Genomic DNA, 23,404 nt, shown 5'->3' with positions numbered 1-23,404 from the left:
CAATGCAATATGTACAATTCTATATATGACAATGATTGAGGACCACCATTGTCTAAGGTGAAATGTGCCCATATTTTCTCCCCACTTTTTGGTTTATTTAGATGATGTCTTTGCTAACCAGGCCCAAAAGAAAGCAAAGTGTTGAATTATTGTGGTCAGTTTCTGAAAGAGATATTTATGGATATTTAGGTGTAGCACCTTGTAGATAAATTTATGAAAACATCGTCCCTCAATTGGTTGCCATTCTAAGCATGAGAGACTGGCGTGACATGAAGGTATTAATAAGAATTTGAAACCAGCTTCACTGCAACATGCAGAGCGGCCTACAGAGGTTCAAGGCTTTTTTTTTTAGAAGCCGCACGAGGAGAGCATTTTCATAATCAAAGTTTGAGTTCTGGCAGGGCTCTCTTAGCCTTTTGTTTCTCAAAAAGGTCAGTAAAAGGAGTGTTGGGGAGAATGCCACTACAGTGCTAAAGAAAATTACAAAACTGTAGTAGCAAGTGCTCTATAGAAATAGTTATTATGATAATCATTTATTAGATTGCCTTCCACAAACTGAATTGTCTTTTGCCATTTCAGTGATAGTGGTGACATTCTTTCCCAGCCCATAGAACTCATTTTATTATCCTCCAACGCCATGTTGTACCAGTATTTTTCCACTACAGGTTACAAACTGTTTTGTTGTAAACTCCATATCTTCGAGGGGGAGGGGTTCACGCCCGGGTAGATCTCCTGAGTTTCAGGAGTAATAATATGAAGTGTACCTTCTTCAGGGCAAAGGAGAGCTGGTAGGTGTGTCTCACTCCTTGCTACAACTAATGCTCATTCTGATAAGGAGTGTAAGGTGAAAATGAATTTCACAGCTGTGTTCATCATCCAGCATCTTTTTTTTTTTTTTTTTTATAAGACAACCTTCAAGTTGTGAGACATTCATAGGTATCATATTAAACCCATGACTTAACAATGCAAAACTTGATTTTTCTTAAGGACTTAAAGGAGACATTTCATACTTCTATATTGAGATTAAACCATATGTAGAGTCTTATTACTTAGCATTTTCTAATAGTTACTTAATTTCAATATCACCAATGCAACTTCAGTTCCTGCAAAGAAGCTTGCATTGCAGAAATAGCTTTTTACTGTTCTTGTTTTTATTCATAGCTTTCTATTGGGCTTTTCACATCCTTAAAAGCAATTAAAGTAATTTCTGAAACTGAATTTAAAAAAAATCATTATCATTTTGAAATAGTTGTTTATTATGTACAGTTCTTCTACTGCAGTTTTATATGTTGCAGCCATTACTATTGATGTAATCAAGTCTTGCCGCATACTTCCACTTAGCTTGGGCCCTTAGGGGAAACAGAACGATTTGTTGCTTATTGCGATTTGTGGGTGTAAACTCCTAGTTATGAGGTGCAACCTACGCTCAGTGTTAACAAGTGTAATAATGACAAAATAATGAAGTAATACTATAACAAAATGTGCCACATTATGCCACATCATTTGCTTTTTCTTGACGCATAATTTAGTCAACATAATTTGGGCTTCTCCCGCTGCATAATTCCAGAGGCCCTGTTTATAGGCAATCGGATTGGTTGGCCTTTCATTATATAGGATCGAAGTGTATTCTGACTAATTCGGCACTGTCCTAATGACCAAACCAAGTGTACCGTCTCACGTTTGCCAATGTGCTGTTGTGAGCTTGTCTCTTTGTAATTCTCTAATGAGTTGTGTATGCTTGTTTTTCAATTTCTTTCTGGTAAATGTAGGAGTGATCATTTGATACAAAGGTCCTACTCTGTCTACATAGTGTGGTAAAGATGCTCTGCCAAAATTCAGAAATCCCAGTAATCTCTGTGGTTCTCTAAGAGAACTAAGGGGCTCAAGCATCCTACTTTTTTCTAAGAACGCATGTGTCAGTCATTTTCCTGTACTGGATAATTGATATCCTAAAAATATTACATTCAGAAAACATATTTTATAATAACTGAAATTCAGTGTATAACTTGCCTCTGGAAGCACTGGCACTATTCCTTCTGTGTGTTGTAAATTTTCATTTACGACCTCACCTATTATGGACGTGTCATCAACATACACATAAATCACACTGTAACAATTAAATTATCTTACTGAGAATACCCTGGGGAGATTCTTATACCTTTGACATAATTGTGTAAATCCAAATTTGATCCTACTTAACGCAAAAAAACGTAAAATATAATTCTGGCACTAAACTTGTATTTTTCGCGTATTTTTTGCATGTTTCCTACATTATTAATCTAGTGGGCATTTTGTAACTGCATCTGTTTTGTAAAGGAAGGTCAAAACGTGGTACTCCAATACAATTCTGTAAAACGTTTCAAGTTTTAAAATTAACAGGAGTATTTGTTGTTGATGAGCATATGGTTATGTTTCTCTGATATTGTAATTTCATTCACGATTATTACCTTTGAAAGAGTCTGATTTAATGGATATTGCTTTTGAATCTGTGGTTCATCCCTTAAAGGAATTACGTATCCTGTTGCACGTTTAGCCCAGCCTGCTTCATTTGTGTATAGTGCTGAAGCCAATTGTAATCTTGTAATGCAAAATCCCCCAAATCATTGGAAAAGCATAAGCAGGTCTGCAAGTTGCCAGATCGTACACTTTTCACCTTCTTTGTTACCAATGATTTGAGCACAACAGCAGTTTATAATGGTGACTCTCTGGTCTTCTTTTCCCGCCTTTTCTAGTTGACACAACAGGAGGTGTCTCCCACTCACTGGCGGAGCTCGACCTAGTACAAGCATCGGAAGCATGCAGTGCAGACGGAAACCCTGAGGTCTGTACAGCTCATTCTATGATTTATATTTTTATATGCCAACACAATATATTAAAGGAGCGAAACATCTATCAAACTTTTAGTGGCGGTGAAGAATGATCATGTTATGCATTTTGCACTGAGAGACTTTAATAATAAATAGTTTACATTTCAAGGCCAACCTTTAAGCATTAGCACTATGTTTCTCATGTCAGGAAGATCTCTTAGATATCATAGATATTCTCTTTAATTGACCAGTGAAAGGCTACTGCATTGTAAGCCCTGCCAATATTAAAGATGAACAATAGTAATTTATTAATTTGGCTACATTTCCCCATAATCCCTGAGAGGAAATGGTAATTGTATTAAACACCTTGAGCACCGAGCTGCTCGTCCAACGTACCCCCTGACGGACGCCCAACCTGAAGATTCTGGATATGAATGTTCTATAAGGCAGCCTCACTGCCAGTCTGCCTGCAGTCTTTCAGTACATGTGGTTTAGTGTAGGGGTATCTCCGGTGATCCTAGGACTTGTGCTGCAGCTTTCAAAATGTCTCTACTTGGTTCAGACTTTCCGGAAGTCCCGACTTGGCAGAGCATGGAGTGGCTCCAGAAAAGGAACCCCTTTTGCGGTTATCGATGGCTTTAATACATTTTGTTACTGGTTTGGCCATCAGCACCCACACCCACTATCCTAGTCTTGCATCATGCCTATACCACTGATGGACAGCCTTGGTCTTTAGCTAAGTTTCTGTCCTGAAATATGCTCTTCTAACTTCAGATGTAAAGGTCCAAGATATTACGCTGGTTATAAGTTGGCCGGTAAAATGAGTGGGTACAGAGTTGTATGACCAACTCACTCACGAGCAATTGCAAATGTGAGTCATGGAATGTGGAAAAACATGCATGTGGAAGAATGACCAAGGCCTTTAGTGCATTTTTCCATATTGGTAGAATTTGATAGTGTGTGGTTTTCATTCATTAATATTTGTGGCACTCAAAGTGCATGTATTATCCTGCTTGTTTGATTGTGCGCTTTGTCTAGGTTGCTAAAACATACTTTAACTTATGTCATCCACTCATTGTTTTTGGCTGTCATTAATTTTCTTGGTTTCCACCTGTACATTGGATTGATACGTTTATACTTCGTTTTACCTGTGCCGGTAGACTGTGTATTTTAGTGAACCCACTTTTTTCACACTGGCCTGCCTAATGGCATTACAACCAAGTGACCTTTCTTTCCTATGCCCATTTGTTTTATCCTTGTTTATTATATATTATTATTCATTGATTAATTTAATTACTTTTAGTTTTAATGTTTTGTTCTTTGTCTGTTATTGGGGTCATCTTCAGTGACTCCTGTGTGTGTTGGGTACGTTATGTAGGGATGTATGTGTTGCCGCTTAATAATAGAAATAATAATATATAATTTGAAAAAAACGACTGCAAAAATATCCATTAAGCCTAAATATTTCTTAAGAAATATGTTGCTATACATTGTGGCCATCTCTTAAGCACTTGCCCTCAATTATGCTAGGATTGCTCTTAAAATAGTAATATGAGTGAGCTTGATTAGATCATTCCAAACCGTTCAACATTTTGATAGGGAGATATTTATGCAAGCTGTGTCTATTTTGGCAATAGACTTATTTGAGTCTGATTCTGCAGGCTGTGTTTTTCAAATGTAATCACTTAGCTAAGCTCAGTGATGGAAAAAAATTGCTTTTAATTTTTTTAAATGTGGAGTAATTGTGATTGGAAGTTTATTTTTTGTATAGAGGAAGCTGCCTTCTAACACATTCTGGCATTATAATAATCAAGGGTGCAACCTGTTTAACATTTGTTTTCATTTCACAATTGTGTGCTTGTATCTTTTGTTATTGTACTAAGTGTCTAATAGGTATAGCCAAATCTGCAACAACAAAAAAACAATGGTATTGATATCCACCCACTCAAAGGCATTTTCCTTGTGTCGCTGTGTTGTTCTTCACTTTCTGAAATGTCAGCTGTGACTTCAGAGTTTTGTATGCACTTGGTAATTCCTGGAACGCATTTATGTTTCTCCTCGGAACAATTCTGGGGTATTTCATTGTTAAAGGGGGTAACATGGTTATATAGGGTCCCGAATTTCAGTCTCAAGTCTGTCATAACCCTTGTGGCTAGAGTACCTTCTGCAACAACCTTTACCAATGAAAGTTAGAAGACTGTCGCAGGTGGAGTCATGACATCTAGCGGTGTCCACCTCCACCCTATAAGTGACGATGAGGTGAGGGATTGATGTAAGGGCCATTCAACAATTAACCACCAAATGGGCTCAAACCTACAGGCCAACCAGCAGGATAAGGATAGGACTACACCAGTGGCAATAGGGTGGATGAAAATGAAAAGGCCAAAAAAATAAACACCCATAGCCCAGAAAATAAAACCATTTTGTCATCAGATGTGCAGAACTATAGAGTGGTGTATAGTATTTAGGGTCACTTAAACATTTTGCCCACCCTTGCCCGTGTTAATTTGTCACAGCAGCGTTTCATAGTTATAATAATGTCATAATAAATATAAGCATTGTTCTCAATAAATAGGTATTTTTTTTTTTCTTCTGCAGGGGATGCCTGTTTATAAAATGGGTGAACAATGCAGAGGTTATTGCCTCATCATCAGTAATAATATGTTTACAAAAAACATTGAACGGAAAGGGACAGCCAAGGATGCAGGTAAGTCATTTATTTGGAGGTCTAAGGCTCCCTCACATATATGCTGCTGAATATGGCTGCCCAAGTGAGAACTTGCCTAGACTTTGCTATTCTGTGACTCGACAAAGCCAACCTAGTTCTAAGAGAGTCCCAAATAAGATATAGTTTTATTTTATATGGATTCTAAAAGTGAGTTGGTCCTATTGGCTGTACTTAAAACGCTGGAGATATCATTCAGTGCTTTGCACATCCACATAAGCGATTGTTGTGTAACCTGGAGTTCACAAATTTGAATCCCAGAAGTGCTAGTTCAGAATGTCATTTTTCCTAAGATTCGTAAAGTTAAACCTGTTTAGGTATGTTGTAATACTTTTTAAAGGAAAATAATTATACGAGAAAAGAAGAATTATAAGAGAGAATGATGATTCTCCAATTATTATGCAGAGAGAATCTTGATTTCATTAAAGACATACGGAGGCTAACATTATGCAAATACTTTTATTTACTGCCCAAACAGGCAGCCCTTTAAAGAATGTTAATACATCACAATAAAATAGAACATTGGTAACATGACAAGTAGACTGTGCAGGCTCCCATCTTCCTCGTGGGCTGCGATGACACAGCTGTACAACATTACGTCTCGGAGAGTCCAGTTAATCCTAAACATTGTTATCTGAGAAGGAATAAAAAAACACTGTATAGTGAAAGGTATAAAGACAGATTAAAACTGAAGATAAAAGCAAAATATGCAATATCAGTATATTAAACATAAACATTACCAAACCCAAACCTCTTAGGGAGAGGAGGGTGGGATAATGTTAGCCTCCGTATGTCTTTAATGAAATCAAGATTCTCTCTGCATAATAATTGGAGAATCGTCATTTCATTACAAGACCGGAGGCTACCATTATGCGTGTTTAAAGCCATGTAAAGCTACACTGCTAACATGCTCTATTGGTCTCAAGTAAAACTTAGAGAAGGTACTTGCGTTAGACCAATCTGCTGCCTTAAGTATTTCGGGCAGAGCTCCTCCCGCCCAAAATACTTTGCTAGCCATTGCACCCCTAGAAGAGTGAGCTCCGAATCTAGAGAGATCCACTCCAGCTTCATGCATATTCAGACGGATCCATCTGGCTAAGGTCGCTGAGGAAATGGGTCTAACATCTGATAAGAGAAGCTGGTCACAGCCAACGGGTCTAAATGTTGAAATCTTGTTTTCATAGCACTTCATACAATTCACAACACACAATTTTTCACAATCATTGAAAAAGGGGTAGAAAATAGACTCTTACATTGTTTTAGTTCTTTTCCAAATGTCGAAATGAACACCTTCAGAGGAGTAAAATCTATTAGAAAGTTCTAGGGCTCTAATGTCGGAGACCCTTCTATAGGAGATCAGACACAGTAGAGTTGCCAATTTCATCAAGATTCTTTTGAGGGAGAGTAGATCGTTGACAGGCCAAGAAAGGAAGAGATTAAAGACCAGGTTAACATCCCAAAGAGATTCGTAACGAGCTTTGGGAGGTCTTCTTAACCTAATACCCTTCATAACTCTTTTTATTAGGGGGTTGCTACCAATAGCGAGGTTATTAACCAAGGCATGGCCCAAAGAAATTGCTGATCTGTAGCAATTGATGGTTCTGAAAGAAAGACCTGATTCAAAAAGATTAGCAAGATAATTAGCTACCTGTTGTAGAGGACACTGAACGGGATCCAATTCCCTTTCCAGGCACCAACTAGACCATTTTCTCCAAACACCCCTGTATCTTTTCCTGGTTCCTGGTGCCAATGAATCCTCCAATAGGCTTTTAGCTTCTCCCGAAAGGTCAGAATATCTGCCTGAATTCCTGAAATCCTCCAAACAAGAAGGTTCATCTTCCCTTCTAAGACCAAAGGATGTTCTTCTCCATCCGGACCCTCGAGCAGGCCCAAGGATGATGGTATCAGCCGTTTAAAATCCACTGCTAATTCCATTACCCTGGGAAACCAAACCTGGGATTTCCAAAAAGGAGTTACCAGAATGATGGAGCACGACTCGAGCCTCACCTTCCACAGTAACTTCTGAATCATCGAGAAGGAAGGAAAGGCATAAGCCTTGATCCCTTCCCAAGACTGGAGAAAGGCATCTACTTCCGACGCATTTGGGTCTGGCCTCCAACTGAAGTATCTCTGGACTTTGTGAGTTAATCTGCTGGCAAAAAGTTTTTGGGATTGGGCCCCCAAGCCCTTGGATCAGGGAAAAAACATGAATTCCAGTCTGCTCTCAAATTCTGGGCTCCCGGGATGAATTCTGCTCTGAGGGTGATCTTTTGGTCCCAACAAAAATACCATATTCGCTTGGCAATATCTGAGAGATTTTTGGATCTCCTGCCCCCAAGGCGATTTATATAGGAGACAGCTGAGAAGTTGTCCAAGCGGATTAGGGTATTTAAGTTCTTCAGAAGCTCTTTGAAGCTCATAAGCGCATTCAAAGCTGCTAACATCTCTAGAGAATTTATGTGAAAGAATTGTTCTTCTAAGGACCACCTCCCCCTGGTTTCTAAATTGTTTAGGCGAGCACCCCACCCGTGATTGCTTGCATCCGATTCCGAGGTGAAATCTGGGACATTTTCGAAAATACCTTTCCCGTTCCAGACTTGTAGGTTGTTGAACCACCAATGAAGATCCTCTCGAGCATCTTCCGAAAGGGGTAGATAATCCTTAGGCCCAGAGCTTTTAGTCTTTGTAAACCCCTGTAATGAAGGGGACCTGGAGAAATTGCCTGGATAGAAGAGGAGAGGAGACCTAAAACCCTGGCTAGGTCTTTCAGATGGATAGATTCTTTGGAGAGAATAAGGGAGACATGTTTTTTTATTTTGGTAACCTTTTGGTGGGGAAGGATTAGGTTGGACAGAATAGTGTTTACTTTGAAACCAAGGAATTCTATTTCCTGTGCCGGAGTCAAAATAGATTTTTCCAAATATATGATGAAACCCAAGTCTCGGAGAAGGTTTATGGTCATATCTAGATGCTTCAATAATTCTGACTTGTCCTGAGACATGATGAGAATATCATCTAGGTAAATTATTAGACGAACCCCTCTCTGTCTGAGATAACTCACCACTGGACGTAGGATCTTGGTGAAGCACAAAGGGACTGATGAAAGACCTAAAGGAAGACACTGGTACTGGTAGAGAGTTCCTTTCCAAGTAAAACTGAGGTACTTCCGACGCTCCTCGTGCATGGGTATGGTAAAGTAGGCATCTTTTAGGTCCAATTTTACCAGCCAGTCCTTGGCTTGTAACATGTCCCTTAAAAGATGGATACCCTCCATCTTGAAGTGTCGGTATGTTAGGCACTTATTTAAGTGTTTTAAATTTATGACGGGTCGCTATCCCTTGTCTTTCTTTTTGACAAGAAAGATAGTACTTAGGAATCTTTTGGATATTTCTGATAGGGGAATTTTTATAATAGCTCATATGGGAAATCTCCGACTCTATTCATTTTGAATTTTCCTTGTCTAGAGGCTCTTCCCAAATTTCTATTTTGAACCCCATAACAGTTTCTAAGATCCGTGGATCTTGAGTGATTCGAGAACAATTGTGTGCGAAATACTTCAGTCTTCCTGCCACCTTGGAGGGGAAAGAAGACTTGTGCTTACCTTGGAAGGCTTGGTTGGATGTTCTTGATCTGCCACTGCGGGTTCTTGAACCCCTTCCTTGTTGGGGGTAGAAGTTGGAGTTGACACAAAAGACTCTATAGGGGCGGGAGCCTCTTTCGTTTTGGTAAAAGTCGGACCTGAAGGAGCCGCGGCTGACAGGCTGTCCCCTCCTGTCAGCCCTTCCAAAAAGTGGTCTTCCTCCAAAAACTCTCCGCATATTGGATTGAACCTTACTGAAGGCGTTAAAAGTGGAGACCTACTTCCCAAGGAATTAACAAAATTGTCGCCAAACAAGAGACCTTTGGCATTGCACATATATTCCTTTGCGGATAGGTCTGCGAGCTTGGGGTTCATCCTGAGAAGAACCGCCTTCCTTCGTTCAGTAATTAGATTGGCGTTGGCATTACCAATAAGACATATTGCGCGTTGGGACCAGCCTCGTAGGAGTTCAAGATCTATTGGGGTATTGTTGGATCTAGCCTCCTCGGTCATATCCAATATTTATGATAGAGGTCCCATTACGTCAAGGAGCTTGTCTTGAGCTTGCTTGAGGCATTTTTCAATTCCCTTCCTTGGGTCCCTTCCTGATTTAAAGTGGAAGGTGATCAGCTCAGGGTCAAGGTTGTGGGTGCTGTAGATCTTGTCCTCCGAGGAGGGTCGAGGGCACTCCTTCCGCAGTAGGTTGCGGGTATCTCTATCGAGGGGTTTCCTGACCCACTGGGATAGGTATTTACCTACGTGGTCCTTGGGCCACCATTCCGTGCTGCTAGGATGGCGAATGGTGGTAGGGTTAAACATTTCCCCCCCGAGGGGGTCTTTAATAGTAAAGGAAGAGGTTTAGGCATGGTCTAAATCCTCATCAAGGTCCTCAAATGTATCTTGGAAATCAAAAATAAACTCATCCAAGTCCTCATAGTCTGTGGTTTGATTATTAAAATCAACGTTAAATTCATTTGTCCCGTAATGGGTACCGCATTCTATAATGCCGCTACGGGCACCCCTTCTCTCTGCCCCAAGGAATTGAGGTCTCTCTATTGTGCTGCTGAGAGCACCATCATCTCTTGTAGCGTGGGGGCTAACAGATTCCATCGCATCGGTGAATGCCTCCATCGTATGTTTTCTTTTCTGGGGTACCTTACCCCTTTATCGAGGTCCAGAAGTGGAGGGGGATTCCCCATCCAACATAGAGAAATAAATCTCCTCGGGAGGGGAAACCCTCTTACTCTTAGAGAGAGCAGCGTCAACTGCTTCTCTGACGGAAGATTTTAGTTCTTCCCCAATCAATCTCTTGAGATTGTCACCCAAAAGCTCCTTAGGGGAGTGTTGGGGGTACATTCGCGTCAGATTGCATTGTGAAATATCAATAGATTAGGTAAAACACTTGGAAGGTATCAGTAAAATGCCTTGAGAGGCTTTAGTCAATAGAATGCCTTAATGAGGCTTTGATCAGTAAAATGCCTTTATGAGGCTTAAATCTGATAGTGCCGGAAGGCACGTGAATCAGATTATCATAAGAGACCTTAGCAACAGACTTGCTGGTTGAGGTTTTCAAAGTTGTAGGCTTTAACAAAATATATACGGCATAAAGTATGACTTGAGCGCAGCGATTTAAAGAAGCCAGCAGGTGGCAATCTCTCATTAAATGTAATATTTTCCAAATAGTCAAAGTAAGGCTCCGGCTCGGTCAAGGGTCTGTTACACTCGAAAGACAAACGTAAGCAAGGGAACCCGACGCTGAACCGAGGGAGCGTTTCATAATGCGCAAGCCACACACGTTCCTGCGTCTCCTAGCAAGTTGCCAAGAGACGCGGGAATCGAAAGCCGCAAGCTCCGCTCTGTTCCGTTTTTTTTTTTTTTCTTTTTTTTTTTTTTTTTACTGTCGCTCAAAGTGATGGACAAAATATGCATGGGAAAAAGGATTAAACAAATCTTAATAGCGGTAAATATTATACTCTATTACCGTAACTGCTCCACTTCGAGCAAGTTACAGGAAAGAAAAAGACAATACAATACTTACCTTGCCAAATAAACGACCGTAAGGCGATTGTTGGGCATAGCATTAACTAAAGTAATTATTCCCCGCCATAAATTGGACCGGGGAAGGCTGAAAAGGAAATTATTAGTGTTCATTGGATAAGATGCATTAATTAGTGTAAAAATAATCTTAAATCTATGCTACGTTTGTAGGAATATGTAATAGGTTGAAATATAGTATCAAACAGTTGTATAAAGTAAACTAATAAGATGGAGTTAAACTACGAATAAAATGTGTACTTATCTGTGTCAGAGCAGCGAACAAAATAGGAAGATGGGAGCCTGCACAGTCTAGTTGTCATGTTACCAATGTTCTATTTCAATTATACGAGAAAAGAAGAATTCAGTTTGTTGTGTGCACTTTAATATTAATATCCTACTCATCCCCCTCTTCTTCCTAGTCTTTCTCCTCTTCAACGCCTACTTCATCCCTTCTCGTTCTCCAACCAGTTCTCCACTTCTCCTTCCTCACTGCTTTCCTCTTTCCTCCATCTCTTGCCTTCTTCTTCCTTCTCCAAGACGCAAGCAAATGACTATATTGCACATTAATCACAAGTGTCTAGATCATATAGCGCAGTAGAGTTAGTGTATGCAACTGTATCTTATTTGCATATCCTAGAAATGTGGCAAGAACATGGCCCCTCTTGAGTTTTATATAGGAACAAGAGGCCACAGGCCATTTGCCTTAAAATGCCATATATTCTGAGGAGACTTGCAGTATGTTCATCAAGTGCTGCTAGGAGAACTTTTTTTCTTATAGTAGATGATGCCGCGCCCAGATGTCACAATTCACTGAAGATACCTCCATACTTTCTAACTTCCAAACAGGATTCCGTCCAGGAAGAGGCACAAAGTCTGCATTCATCGCCATCTAGGATGACCTTAAAAACACAGTACACCAGAATGGGGTCACTGGACTACTTTTCTTGAACCTTTCAGCTGCCTTTGACACAATTGACAATGACATTCTAATCCAAACACTCCAAGAAGCCAGCATATAGAGGACTGTTCTTGACTAGATCACATCCTACCTTCAAAACAGGACATCTGTCATCCACACTCCCGCTTACTCATCCAAACCGTACTTCACAAAACCAGGGCTCCCTCAAGGCTCTATCATCTCACCCACGCTTTTCAACAGCTACATGAAGGCCTTACCGGCAATGATCACTGAATTTCAGCTGGCATGCTATAACTATGCAGATGACACACAAATGCTTCTTAAACTGGAAATCCCAATAGACACTGAAAACTCAACTCTCCAGTTTCCTCAGAGCTGTTGATCAGTGAATGACATGGAGCCACCTCAAATTGAAAGCTTCCAAAACTAAGATACTCACATGTTTCGACTGGAAAAATTATGACCTAGTCTGAGCCTGATCTGATGATCTTGGACCACCTCCTAAAATATCTAAGGAAGGAAGAAACCTTGGAATTGCAATGGACCCCAAATTATCAATGAGTGCCCCAATGGACAAGTTAGTAGGAACAAGCTTAATTACTTTGAAAACTCTGCAACTCATCTTCCCCCACCTAGGATTTCCACACAAAGTTCAAGCTACTATCTCTTGTACTGTCTAAACTTTATTACGCCAATGGCCTCTACCAAGGATCATCTTTATCAACTATGAAAAGACTTCCGTGAATTCGGAACTCTGCAGTAAGGCTACTCCTACAGGGAAAGCCACAAGCCCACATCTCCCCTGCATTGAGGGCCCTATATTGGTTACCGGTTGCCAAAAGATCCACCTTCAAGCTGCTTTGTATCACCCACAAAGCAATACATGGAACAGGACCACTTTTCATCAGGAATGAAATAACCAAATACATACAACAGAGGAACCTCAGCTCAAGACTGACTTCTCGCCTCAAAATCCCAGCATACAAGAAAAAAAACATGGGTGGTACATCTTTCTATGTTCAGGCAGCCAAACAATGGAATTCATTACCTCCAAACATAAGAGCCACGGATAACTATCTTATCTTCAGAAGTTGGCTCTTTCCTATATGACTGCCACACTCAAACACAAATCTATAGCATATGCCTGTGCATGTAAACATGTATAATTTGATTATATGTATGTAGTTCGATATCTGCATTTCTTTGTGTGAGGGTTGCACTATTGCTACCCAACCTGCACCTTGTTCACTTTACACATCTTCTTTGTCAGTGTTTCTTTTAAATGAGCAGAAAAGCTCTATGAAGATAGCACCTTATGTTGTTTCTATTTAAGCATGTTCCAAAGCTTTGTTTAATTTATTAGTGGAATTTGGTTTGGTCATAGAAAGGAGAAACTGTCCGATTATACTTATAACTTTACCATCCCCAAAAGTGGGGGAAGCCTCCTGAATATTTTTTGGACAGGATGTGGAGAAGTACAAAACAGGTTAACAGTGATTTAAACCTTTAATTTTAAGTTTGAGTAAGAAGACTGGGGCAAAGAAAACAATCTTCAGCCACTAGTTAATGTAGAAAATGTATTATCGTTTTTGAAATACTTGGTTGCTAATGCCCATTTTTAATCGATTGCTTTTCTTTTTTCTAATAGAGGCTCTCAAACGAGTGTTCTCTTGGTTGGGTCTGGAGGTTCACTGTTACACAGACCTATCAGCAGCTGCCATAAAGGAGTGCATGCAGACCTTCAAGACAAAAATGCATAACAACATGGACTGTTTTGTCTGCTGCATTTTGTCCCATGGCGAGTCAGGCAAAGTATATGGAACAGATGACAAACTGATACCGATCAGGACACTCACAGCATACTTCACCCCTAAAGAGTGCCCCTCGTTGACTGAGAAACCTAAATTGTTTTTCATCCAGGCCTGTCAGGGCAAGAATACCCAGTCGTGTGTGCTCCTCGAAGCAGATGCTTCCAATTCTGAGCCGGAGAGAGTACTTCATAAAAGCATTCCAGAAGATGCTGACTTCCTGTTGGGCATGGCCACTGTTGATGGATTCTCTTCCTTTCGGCATGTGATAGCTGGAACATGGTATATTCAGTCTCTCTGTAGGAATCTGGTGGCGTTGGTACCCTGGTAAGTAATGGATCTCTGCGTGAGGGTGGGGTAAGAAGGGAAATTAAAGTGACACAGCTTATTGTAGGTTGATATCCATACTGGTGGCATCAGATAAAATGTATACAAAGTTACTGCTTAACCACATTGACGAGTGGTTGGGTGAAAATCAAAGTCTGACAAGGTTAATATATGAGATACAGCTGGACTAAAGGATGAAGAATCCACACAGTAGTGTACTGACTTCTCTGCACACAAACAGGAGAGGTATCTTGTGGTTTGTAAGTGGGAGGATGAGGGATGTTATAGCATTAGAGAAGGCTGTGTCTTGCACCATCTGTTTGTTAGTGTAAGCGGCGCAGTGCTTTCCAAACTGTGTGCTCAATGCCCCTCGCTTGTTTTGATGGTGCATCAGGGTGCCACGGCGCACAGATTGGGAACCACTGCCTTACCCGATTTGGTGGAATACACACTTCCCTCGGAGATCGGGAAGGGGTAGCCTTGTAGTCAAACGCTGTTGGAAAGTAAACAGGTTTTCGGCGTTATGATTACATGCCCCCTTTAGTGAATCATACTTTTACCTTAGTTCCGGGCATTCCCACTGTTGCATGACTTACTACTCCAAAGGTCCTGCCCCTCTGTCAGCCTATTCAGCACCCGCATCTTCCGGCATTTGCGGTTTGCTTGCCCGGCGCTTCGGTTTAAGTAATGCGGCATTTCCTTGTCAGCGTGTTTACTGGGTGTGGTTTACGCACAGCCGTACGCGTATGGCATCACTTTGTGTGCGTGCCCTTCATTCTCAAACTACAGAACTCCATTGAATCACAGGAGTTGTAGTTTCGATGGTGTTAGCAAACGGATATGTGGTCACTGGTACCGGTACTGTACTGTTAGACCAGGCTGATCTACCAATGTTTAAGATTCTTTTAGTTCTCGCTCTGTGCTTACATCTAAAAAACGGTCTTTTCAGTATATTCTAATAATGAGCTAATCTGCAACTACCACATGGATTGTGGGATATGTAGTTTTAAGTATATATTTCCCATGTAACTACAATCCAGTGTATTAGTTAGCACTTCAGTGCATCATACGTTATCTTGGTAACCCTCAGCAGGAATCACGTTAATATCACCGATTTGTATGACGCAGTTGGAACCTACTTTACATGGATGTTGACAGGGCTGTCGCCATCTTAAATACTACATGTTGGAGCTAGTAGACCATATTTATTCATTCTGCCTCTATATTATTATGAACAAGCCTGGATCCGGAAAGTTTTCGTCAGCAGTACCCCTGCACGTCAGAAGGTGGCGCCGTGCAGCTCCGTGTCCATCGTAGGCGTCATGATCACCGGGATGACGTTGTGGCAGCTACTTAGACGCCGCTCTCGCGTGCTGACGTCAGTTCTTTCTTTTTCTGTGCCAGCAAGCACAGATTCGGAGAGAGCGGTACCCCCAGTCAATTTTTGAATGAGTTTTTAGGGACTTTTGTCTCTTCTTTTGAGTCTTTCATTCCTGGTGTATAAGGATGCCCTGTTTCAAGTCTTGCGAGGCTTGTCTCCGCACGATGACGGTGACGGACCCGCACCGCAAGTGTCTCTACTGCCTACTGCCTGGTGCGCGAGCACGACCCGAGTCGTGCCTCGACTGCCAGGCCATGGCTCCGAAAACTTTGCGGGAGCGGTCCCGAAAGTTGCTTGAGGCCTGGGAGTCGGCTTTGTGCCGTTCAAGGTCCCTGTCCCGTGGGGGTCGAGGGACCGTTCGCAGAGCCACCACCACCATCATTCGACGAAGTCTTCGCACTCGGGGTCAGGGAAGGCGAAGCACAAAAAGTCGAAGAAGCGACGTCGCTCTTCGATTTCCCATAGCATGTCGTGCGACACGGCTGAGGGTGCGGGTGGTGCCACACAGTTGCCGACAGCCTACCCGCCCTTCCTGGGTCAGTCGGTGACTCTGGACCAGCTGCAAAAATTTCTGTCAGCCATGGCCCGCCTCTTTGGCCCGTTGGGCCCCGCCTTCGGGCCCGTGGGTCCGACTGGGGGTCCTCGCACTTCTTTGTCACAAGCTCCAGCCCCGATGTCGTCGCGGGTCCAGCCTCGGCGCCGAGAGTCCCCCATGGATCCATGCATGGATCCCAGCCGATGTCGGTTGGCCTCGTACGACCTCCACCGATATCAACGTCTACAGCACTGATGCTGTCCCCGGCTTCCACGCCGACATGGAGACGGTGCCAGACCGGTATCAATAGACACCGATGGGAAATTTCTATCCCTTTCTCCATCCACCTCCTTCTTTCCACCTGTCCAGCAGGTTGCGGAGGACGGGAAGGGGTCTGAAGAGTCTCTCGCAGCCCAGTGCGAGTTAGACCCGGACTGGGAAGAGGACTTGGAGGACGCAGGTGGACTAGATTTTTCTCCAGAGCCTGGCACACTGTCTCCTTCCATCGTGGCTATGGAGGAGGGTGGTACTTATTCAGTGGTGTTGCATAGGGCAGCCGAGGCTCTCCACCTCGAGCTCCCAACAGTGGCTGTCAGGACTAACCTCCTGACAGAAGTGCTTCGGCCAGCGTCTTCCTCTGTGGAGCCGCTGCTGCCCTTCAATGACGCACTTTCTGACGTTCTTTTGGGCACCTGGTCCAGGCCCAACACAGGGGCTCCTGTGGATAGGAACGTGGCCCGACGCCATCGCCCTGCCCCGGGTAACCCCATTTTCCTCTCCCAACACTCTACCCCTAAGAGCTTGGTTGTCCAAGTCTCCGCATCCCCGAGCGCATTCCCTTCCGCAATGTTCCCCAATGCGTAATTTTACTTTACGGGTCATCATCCCTATATATTTAAATTCACACGGGCACGTAATCATATAAACTGCATTGAAACTATTACAATTTATACCAAGAGTATAACACTCTTGTCCATACGGATTGTTGGGGTCCCAAAGGGGACACACAACTTACACTGTGGAACCAACCTCCGGTAAAGGGACCCTTCCCATGTGGGACCTGTGTAGTGTGCCCCTTCATAAAACATACCACTAGCATTGACTTGGGCCTGAGATATGACTGGGAGCAAAGAGATTGCACAAATTGTAATAGTTCCAATGCATTTTATATGATCACGTGCCCATGTGAATCGAAATATATTGGGATGACGACTCGTTAAGTAAAATTACGCATTGGGGAACATAGAAGCACGAGCAGTTACAGCAACAAAACTGACAGCCCACTATTGTAGAAAAAGGACACACTGATAACGACCTCAAATGGACCATAATTGAGAAAGCCAAAGATGGCCCCAACATCTCTAAGAGACTGTTGGAAAAGGAACAACAGTGGGTTTACAACTCAAAACGGACCATCTGGGTTTGAATGACTCCATTCCATGGAGCACACTGAACAGAAAATAGGATGACATTACACTCTGGTCAGGGTACCATGGTGCCCCGGTGCTAACACTAAACATCTGGACATGGAGACACATAGACTGAGAAGGCTTGTTCATAATAATATAGAGTGTTGGACTTGGCCCTTTTTGCAGGGTCATCCCTAAACTTTTTGCCTTCCTCCTGTAATTTTTCTGACCTGTTGTTGGCTGTTTTATGACTCTGGGCACCTTACCACTGCTGATCAGTGCTAAGGTGCATATGCTCTCCCTTATGTAAAATGTATACATTGATTGGTGTCCATGATTGGTTTACTGTCAGCCCCTAGTAAAGTGCACCAGGAGTGCCAGGGCTTGTAAATACAAATGCCGCTAGTGGGCTTGCAGCACTGGTTGTGCCACCCACAGAAGCGGCCTAGTAAAATGTGTCTAGGATCTGCCACGGCAGAACCTGCGCGCAGTCTGGTACTGTCGCGCTGACTGCGCAAGTGCACCCACTTGCCAGTCCCTAAACCTTCCCTTAACTACATATTAGTCACCCCTCTGGTAGGCCCAAGGGCAGGGTGCATTGTAGGCATAAGGTAGGACATTGCCCTGATGTGTGTGGCATATCTTAATAGTGAATTACAGCCATTTTCGTTTTTCACTATTGAAGGCTACCTGCTCTCCATAGGCCAGAATGGGCTGCTGGAATTACTACACGCTGTAATCCCAGTGGACTCATAGAGCATGGTAGAAAGTTATATTTAGTATGCCTGAACTCAGAATAATAAAATACTTCTTTTAGTAAAGTTTATTTTAATATCCTGCGTTTGTAAATACTACTTTTAGAAAGTTAGTATTTACTGACCTGGCCATTTCAGTCCGCCTCTGCTGTGTGTGTGTGTTCTGCCTAGCAACAGTAAGGAGCAGGGTTGGGGAATCCCCAGAGACAGGCTGGCTGCCAGGTGGTGGGTAGAGAGATTACACCAGGATGGGTGGGAGGACTCCACCCTTGACTCTGAATAGACCTGTGCTCTGACAGCACAAAGCCAGCTCCGCCCCCTGTGGGGCGGCTGATGTCTCTGCCCTGCTGCTGAAAGGAAAGAGCAGAGTCACCACAACAAAGTGCTCAAAAACTGGAATGAGCCAGGCCCAGGCCCCCTGGCGCTAAAGAACAAAAGAATCGCACTATAAAAGTAGGAGCCTGGCTCCTAAGAAATCAGATCCTGTTTACGCAACGACTAACCTCTGCCTGAAGGAGAAGGACCTGGAGAAGCTGAAGGAGGAATACTGTCTCTCTGCCTGAGAGACTGGCCTGCAGTGGGTGCCTGTCTGCTGAAGGAGAGGAAAAGACTGAAGGAAAAGACTTTGAATCAACTTGTGCTGAACAATCTCCAAGGGCTTGCTTGTGAACTTGCCCCCTGATCTGCGCCCCAGGAACAGTGGGCGCAACCTACCCCCAGAAGAGGAGAAGTAGCTGGACGCAATTCCGTGACGCTGATCCCCAGAGAACCTGTGTGCCTCTCCCCCTTTCTCTACACTGCGACATCTGCCACCTGGGACTACCACGAGCACCGCAAGGACCTGCCTACCTGGTCCAAGCACCGCAAGTACCAGCCCCTCCGAGCCGTAGCTCGCAACGCGGAGAAAGGCACCTGAAGGCCTGCGCGCCGAGCCCTGGCGACCCTGTGCCGTCAAGATCACCGCGAGGCCCTGTGCGCACTTGTGATCCCCTGAAAAGCTGATCGCGCTGTGGATTCCCCCGGAGCTGCTTCCCCCTCCTCTGCCCTTGGTCGTGTGGCTGAGACCTTCTTTGGGTGCCCCACGAAGCACCGCCGCCCTCTGACTGCGAGGGACGACACCGCGACGTGGGACACCGCTCCGTCGAAACCCGAGGCCGCCGGGACCATCCCCGTGCAGAACAGAGGTATTTTGGACGATCGCGCTGAAATTACGGTCCGTACGTGCCTTTGTACGGACCGTCCTTGTCCCCAAAGTGCCGTGGTCTGAATCGTACTACATGTGAAAATATTCCTGTGTGCACCGTACTGCTTCGTACTGAATCATACTGCCTGTGAAAATATTCTTGTGCGCACCGTACTGCTTCGTACTGAATCGTACTGCCTTGGAAAATAGTCTTGTGCGCACCGTACTGCTTCGTACTGAAGCGTACTACCTTTGAAGATATCCTTGTTCGCACTGTACTGCCTTTAACAATCATTGTGCCCTGGGCCTAGTTCGACCCGTACTGCCAGGACCGTAGTCCGACTTGCACCTGCTTTTATAATATTCTGGGTGACATTGTACGGCCCGAGTCCGAGTCGTACTGATTGCAATCCTTGCCGCTTTTGAAACATACTGCCTGGCCTTGGTTCGAACCGTACTGATCTCGGTTTGAACCGTACTGGCCTCTGGAGCAGTGTAGTTCGAACCGTACCTGCTCCGGACCGTACCCGCATTGAAAACCATTGCTGGTGCTCACGCGAGAAGCGTGGTACTCGGCAAGCGTACTCCGGCTCACGCGGGAAGCGTGAGAAACGGCAGGGTCCTGTCAAAACCTTGCCCAGAGCACCCCAAAGGCGCTGCGAAGTGCCCCGAAGACCTAAAGAACTTATTTTAAAGAGAACGGTGCCATTTTAAAACCTGTGGACTGCCCTTAAGCATTTGAAAGTAACTGGATTGAGATTCGCTAAGAGAACTGTATTTATGCAACCTGCCTGAAAGAAAACCCTTTTATATAAAGACTTCTACTTTTGATAAATACAGCCTTGTGTCCTTTGTGTGGTGGGGTGGTGATTATTGTGTGGGACAACTTGAACGCTTAACCTTATGCCCTCTGGAAATTTAGCCTGACTGCTCGCGCCACGTTACCTAGAGGGTGAGCAGGGGTTATTTTTAAAGAGGTGATCCTTTACCCTGACTTGGATGAAAAGGGTCCCTGCTTGTCGCAAGTGCATACCTGCGCCAACCAGAGACCCCGGATTCTAACATTGGTGGCAGCGGTGCGGATTTACGGATTTGCGTTCTTGGTGTCTGCGCAGTGATTACTAGCCATTACACAGTGGACAGTCCAGTAGCTTGAGCCACAGAACTTTTTAATTTTAATTTTGCTCGCCAAGTAAAGAAGATCCCTTGCGTTTGAAGCCATGCCGGGCTCAAACAGCATAGAGAAAACCGCGTCTGAAGCCTCGGAGGCTGGAGAGGTTGAATGGGATGAGTCAAAACTGGATAGCTACAAGAGAACTGAACTCAAGTTCTTGATTCTAACATAGAGGCAGAATGAATAAATATGGTCTACTAGCTCCAACGTGTAATATTTAAGATGGCGACGGCCCTGTCAACATCCATGTAAAGTAGGCTCCAACTGCGTCATATAAATCGGTGATATTAACGTGATTCCTGCTGAGGGTTACCGAGATACCGTATGATGCACTGATGTGCTAACTAATACACTCGATTGTAGTTACATGGGAAATATATACGTAACACTACATATCCTACAATCCATGTGGTGGTTGCAGATTAGCTTGATCATTAGAATATACTGAAAAGATCGGTTTTTAGATGTAAGCACAGAGCGAGAACAAAAACAATCTTAAACATTGGTAGATCAGACCGGTCTAACAGTACATTACCGGTACCAGTGACCACATATCCGTTTACTAACACCATCGAAACTACAACTCCGGTGATTTAATGGGGTTCTGTAGTTTGGGAATGAAGGGCACGCACAGGAAGTGACGCCATACGTGTACGTCCATGCGTAAACCACGCCCAGTAAACCCGCTGACCAGTAAATTCTGCTTTTCTTAAACCAAAGCACCGGGCATGCAAACCGCAAATGCCGAAAGATGCAGGTGCTGAATAGGCTGACCGAGGGGCAGGACCTTTGGAGTAGTAAGTCATGCAACAGTGGGAATTCCCGGAACTAAGGTAAAATAATGATTCACTAAAGGGGGCATGTAGTCATAACGCCGAAAACCTAGTTACTTTTCAATAGCATTTGACTACAAGCCTACCCCTTTTCGATCTCAGAGGGAAGCGTGTATTCCACCAAATCGGGTAAGGGCACGCCTCGATATCTTTAGCTAAGATGCGGAACGGCAGTTTATGAATGGAATGCGGTGTGTACATACAGATATGTCTATTGGCACGATCATACAATGGAGTTGGACAGTGTGAGTGCGTGTATAGTATTTCTAATGTATGAATATGGGTTTCACAGTGCATGAGTGAATGTTGAATGCGCGCAATAGACTCATACAGCATAATGCCATTTTTAGGTTAAATAGACCCAAGAACAGCTCATTTACAAAGTCACAGATCACAGTGGGATAAGAACACAAGCACACCAGGCACAATGGGAGTGCAGATTTTTTGTGATAAAATGAATTGCAAAAATGGTTTGTTTTTTGTTTCCTTTCACTATCTTTCTTACAGGCGGAATTTTTTGTGTTTTTATTCCAGATGGAGAGATAAGAATAACCTCCATTATTTTCACGAGGGAACAGCTTTCTGTTCCGTCACAAATATATAGGAAAATTATTAACCAACACCAGGGAGTGAACTCTGTTTTTCCCTGAAGAAAGCCTAGGACCAACCAGGCCAGTGACAAGGGCTGAAACATGTTGGCACGTCTTTAGGGTCACAGGACCATAACTTCCGAAAAGACCCTAGTTTAATTTTTATTTTAATATCCACTATGTCCCCGCAAATAAAGGGATACCTGGGGAAGGCAGTAGGAGTTTTATCTTTAGACCCCCTGGCCTATATCTCATAAGCGCTCCCTGAAATACAGTCGAGCCCACCCTGACCTTTAGGAGTCAGGGTGAACCCGATGATGAAGCATGACACCAATAGGGTGTGTGAGGGTTAAATAACAAAAAGGAGTTGCCTCCTTTCCCGCATTCAGCAGAGTACGCCACGTAGGATTCATTTTGAGCTTCATGGTTCCAGATACTTTATGGTTATTACAGTTTAACTGGGAGGGTGTATCCACTTCCTGAAAATACCTCTCTCACCCTTTGGTGCCCGTGGAGCACGCTCCACTGCCACTTGTGGTTAGTGTGGCCTTTTCTATCACCAGAGGCAGCACTCTGTGGAACATGTTGGGACAGGTTCAGCCTATACATGGTCCCAGGTGGTGCTACAGGCCCTGACCATCTGCCTCCTTCTCACCTGCTGCGACCACCGCCAAACCAATCTGTTTCTTCCTCCATTGGTTATCTGTGGCGAGTAAGGGTCAAGATTAGTTTTTGTCTCCCTGATTGGTTCACAGTTACCTCAGACTGGTGAGTTTTAGATGGTGTTTAGAATGGTTATGGCTTCCCAATTACGTCTACACCACCCCTCCATGACTCCCCATTCCTCCAGTTCTTGCTAAGCCTTCAGATCATGTTGCCATTCTCTCTCATAAAGTACAGACACTGCTTGCCATCACCTTTTTCAACACCCGGCAGCTCGAGGTGAGGCTGAATTGCTATGTGGTGAACTGGAAGTGTTACAACCCCACAACAAAGAAAGCTGTTTGTCTTTTAATTAAAAGGGAGGGAGGCCACACATCCCCGCACCCCAAGCCTTGTTAGATTCTGGGGACTAGAGTTATCTCAATTAACTATAACTCGTCCCCCCGCCATGCATAGTTATCTCATCAATAATGCTATACCAGATGTTGCTGTGATATTATCAATAATGTCATAGAAGAAGTCATGAGTTATTAGGTATTTACAAAGCACACGGCTACTCCCAAGAGTTTCCCGGCGCTAGAAGGAAAAACAAACACATAACAGAAAACAGAACAACATCCCACAGCAGAAATCGGTCAGACCCTAATGTTGGAAGAGCCATGATTTTAGTTTCCTCCT

The 23,404-nt window shown here is 43.6% G+C and overlaps 1 protein-coding gene across 6 annotated transcripts in view; it reads left to right on the top strand.

Annotated features, from left to right (window-relative positions):
* CASP10 (caspase 10) overlaps nucleotides 1-23,404 on the top strand; it is a 204,201-nt gene that overhangs the window by 154,500 nt on the left and 26,297 nt on the right. For all 6 annotated transcript variants that reach the window (XM_085649010.1, XM_085649008.1, XM_085649009.1 and 3 more), the window contains 3 exons: nucleotides 2,733-2,821; nucleotides 5,406-5,514; nucleotides 13,717-14,203. In XM_085649010.1, coding sequence (XP_085505136.1) covers nucleotides 2,733-2,821; nucleotides 5,406-5,514; nucleotides 13,717-14,203 — 685 coding nt within the window. The remainder of the gene's footprint in view (nucleotides 1-2,732; nucleotides 2,822-5,405; nucleotides 5,515-13,716; nucleotides 14,204-23,404) is intronic.

This window comes from Triturus cristatus, chromosome 3_2 (assembly GCF_964204655.1).
Source record: "Triturus cristatus chromosome 3_2, aTriCri1.1, whole genome shotgun sequence".
Classification (NCBI taxonomy): domain Eukaryota; kingdom Metazoa; phylum Chordata; class Amphibia; order Caudata; family Salamandridae; genus Triturus; species Triturus cristatus.
The sequence above is the reverse complement of the archived record's forward strand: the minus strand, read 5'-3'. Positions and strand labels throughout refer to the sequence as shown.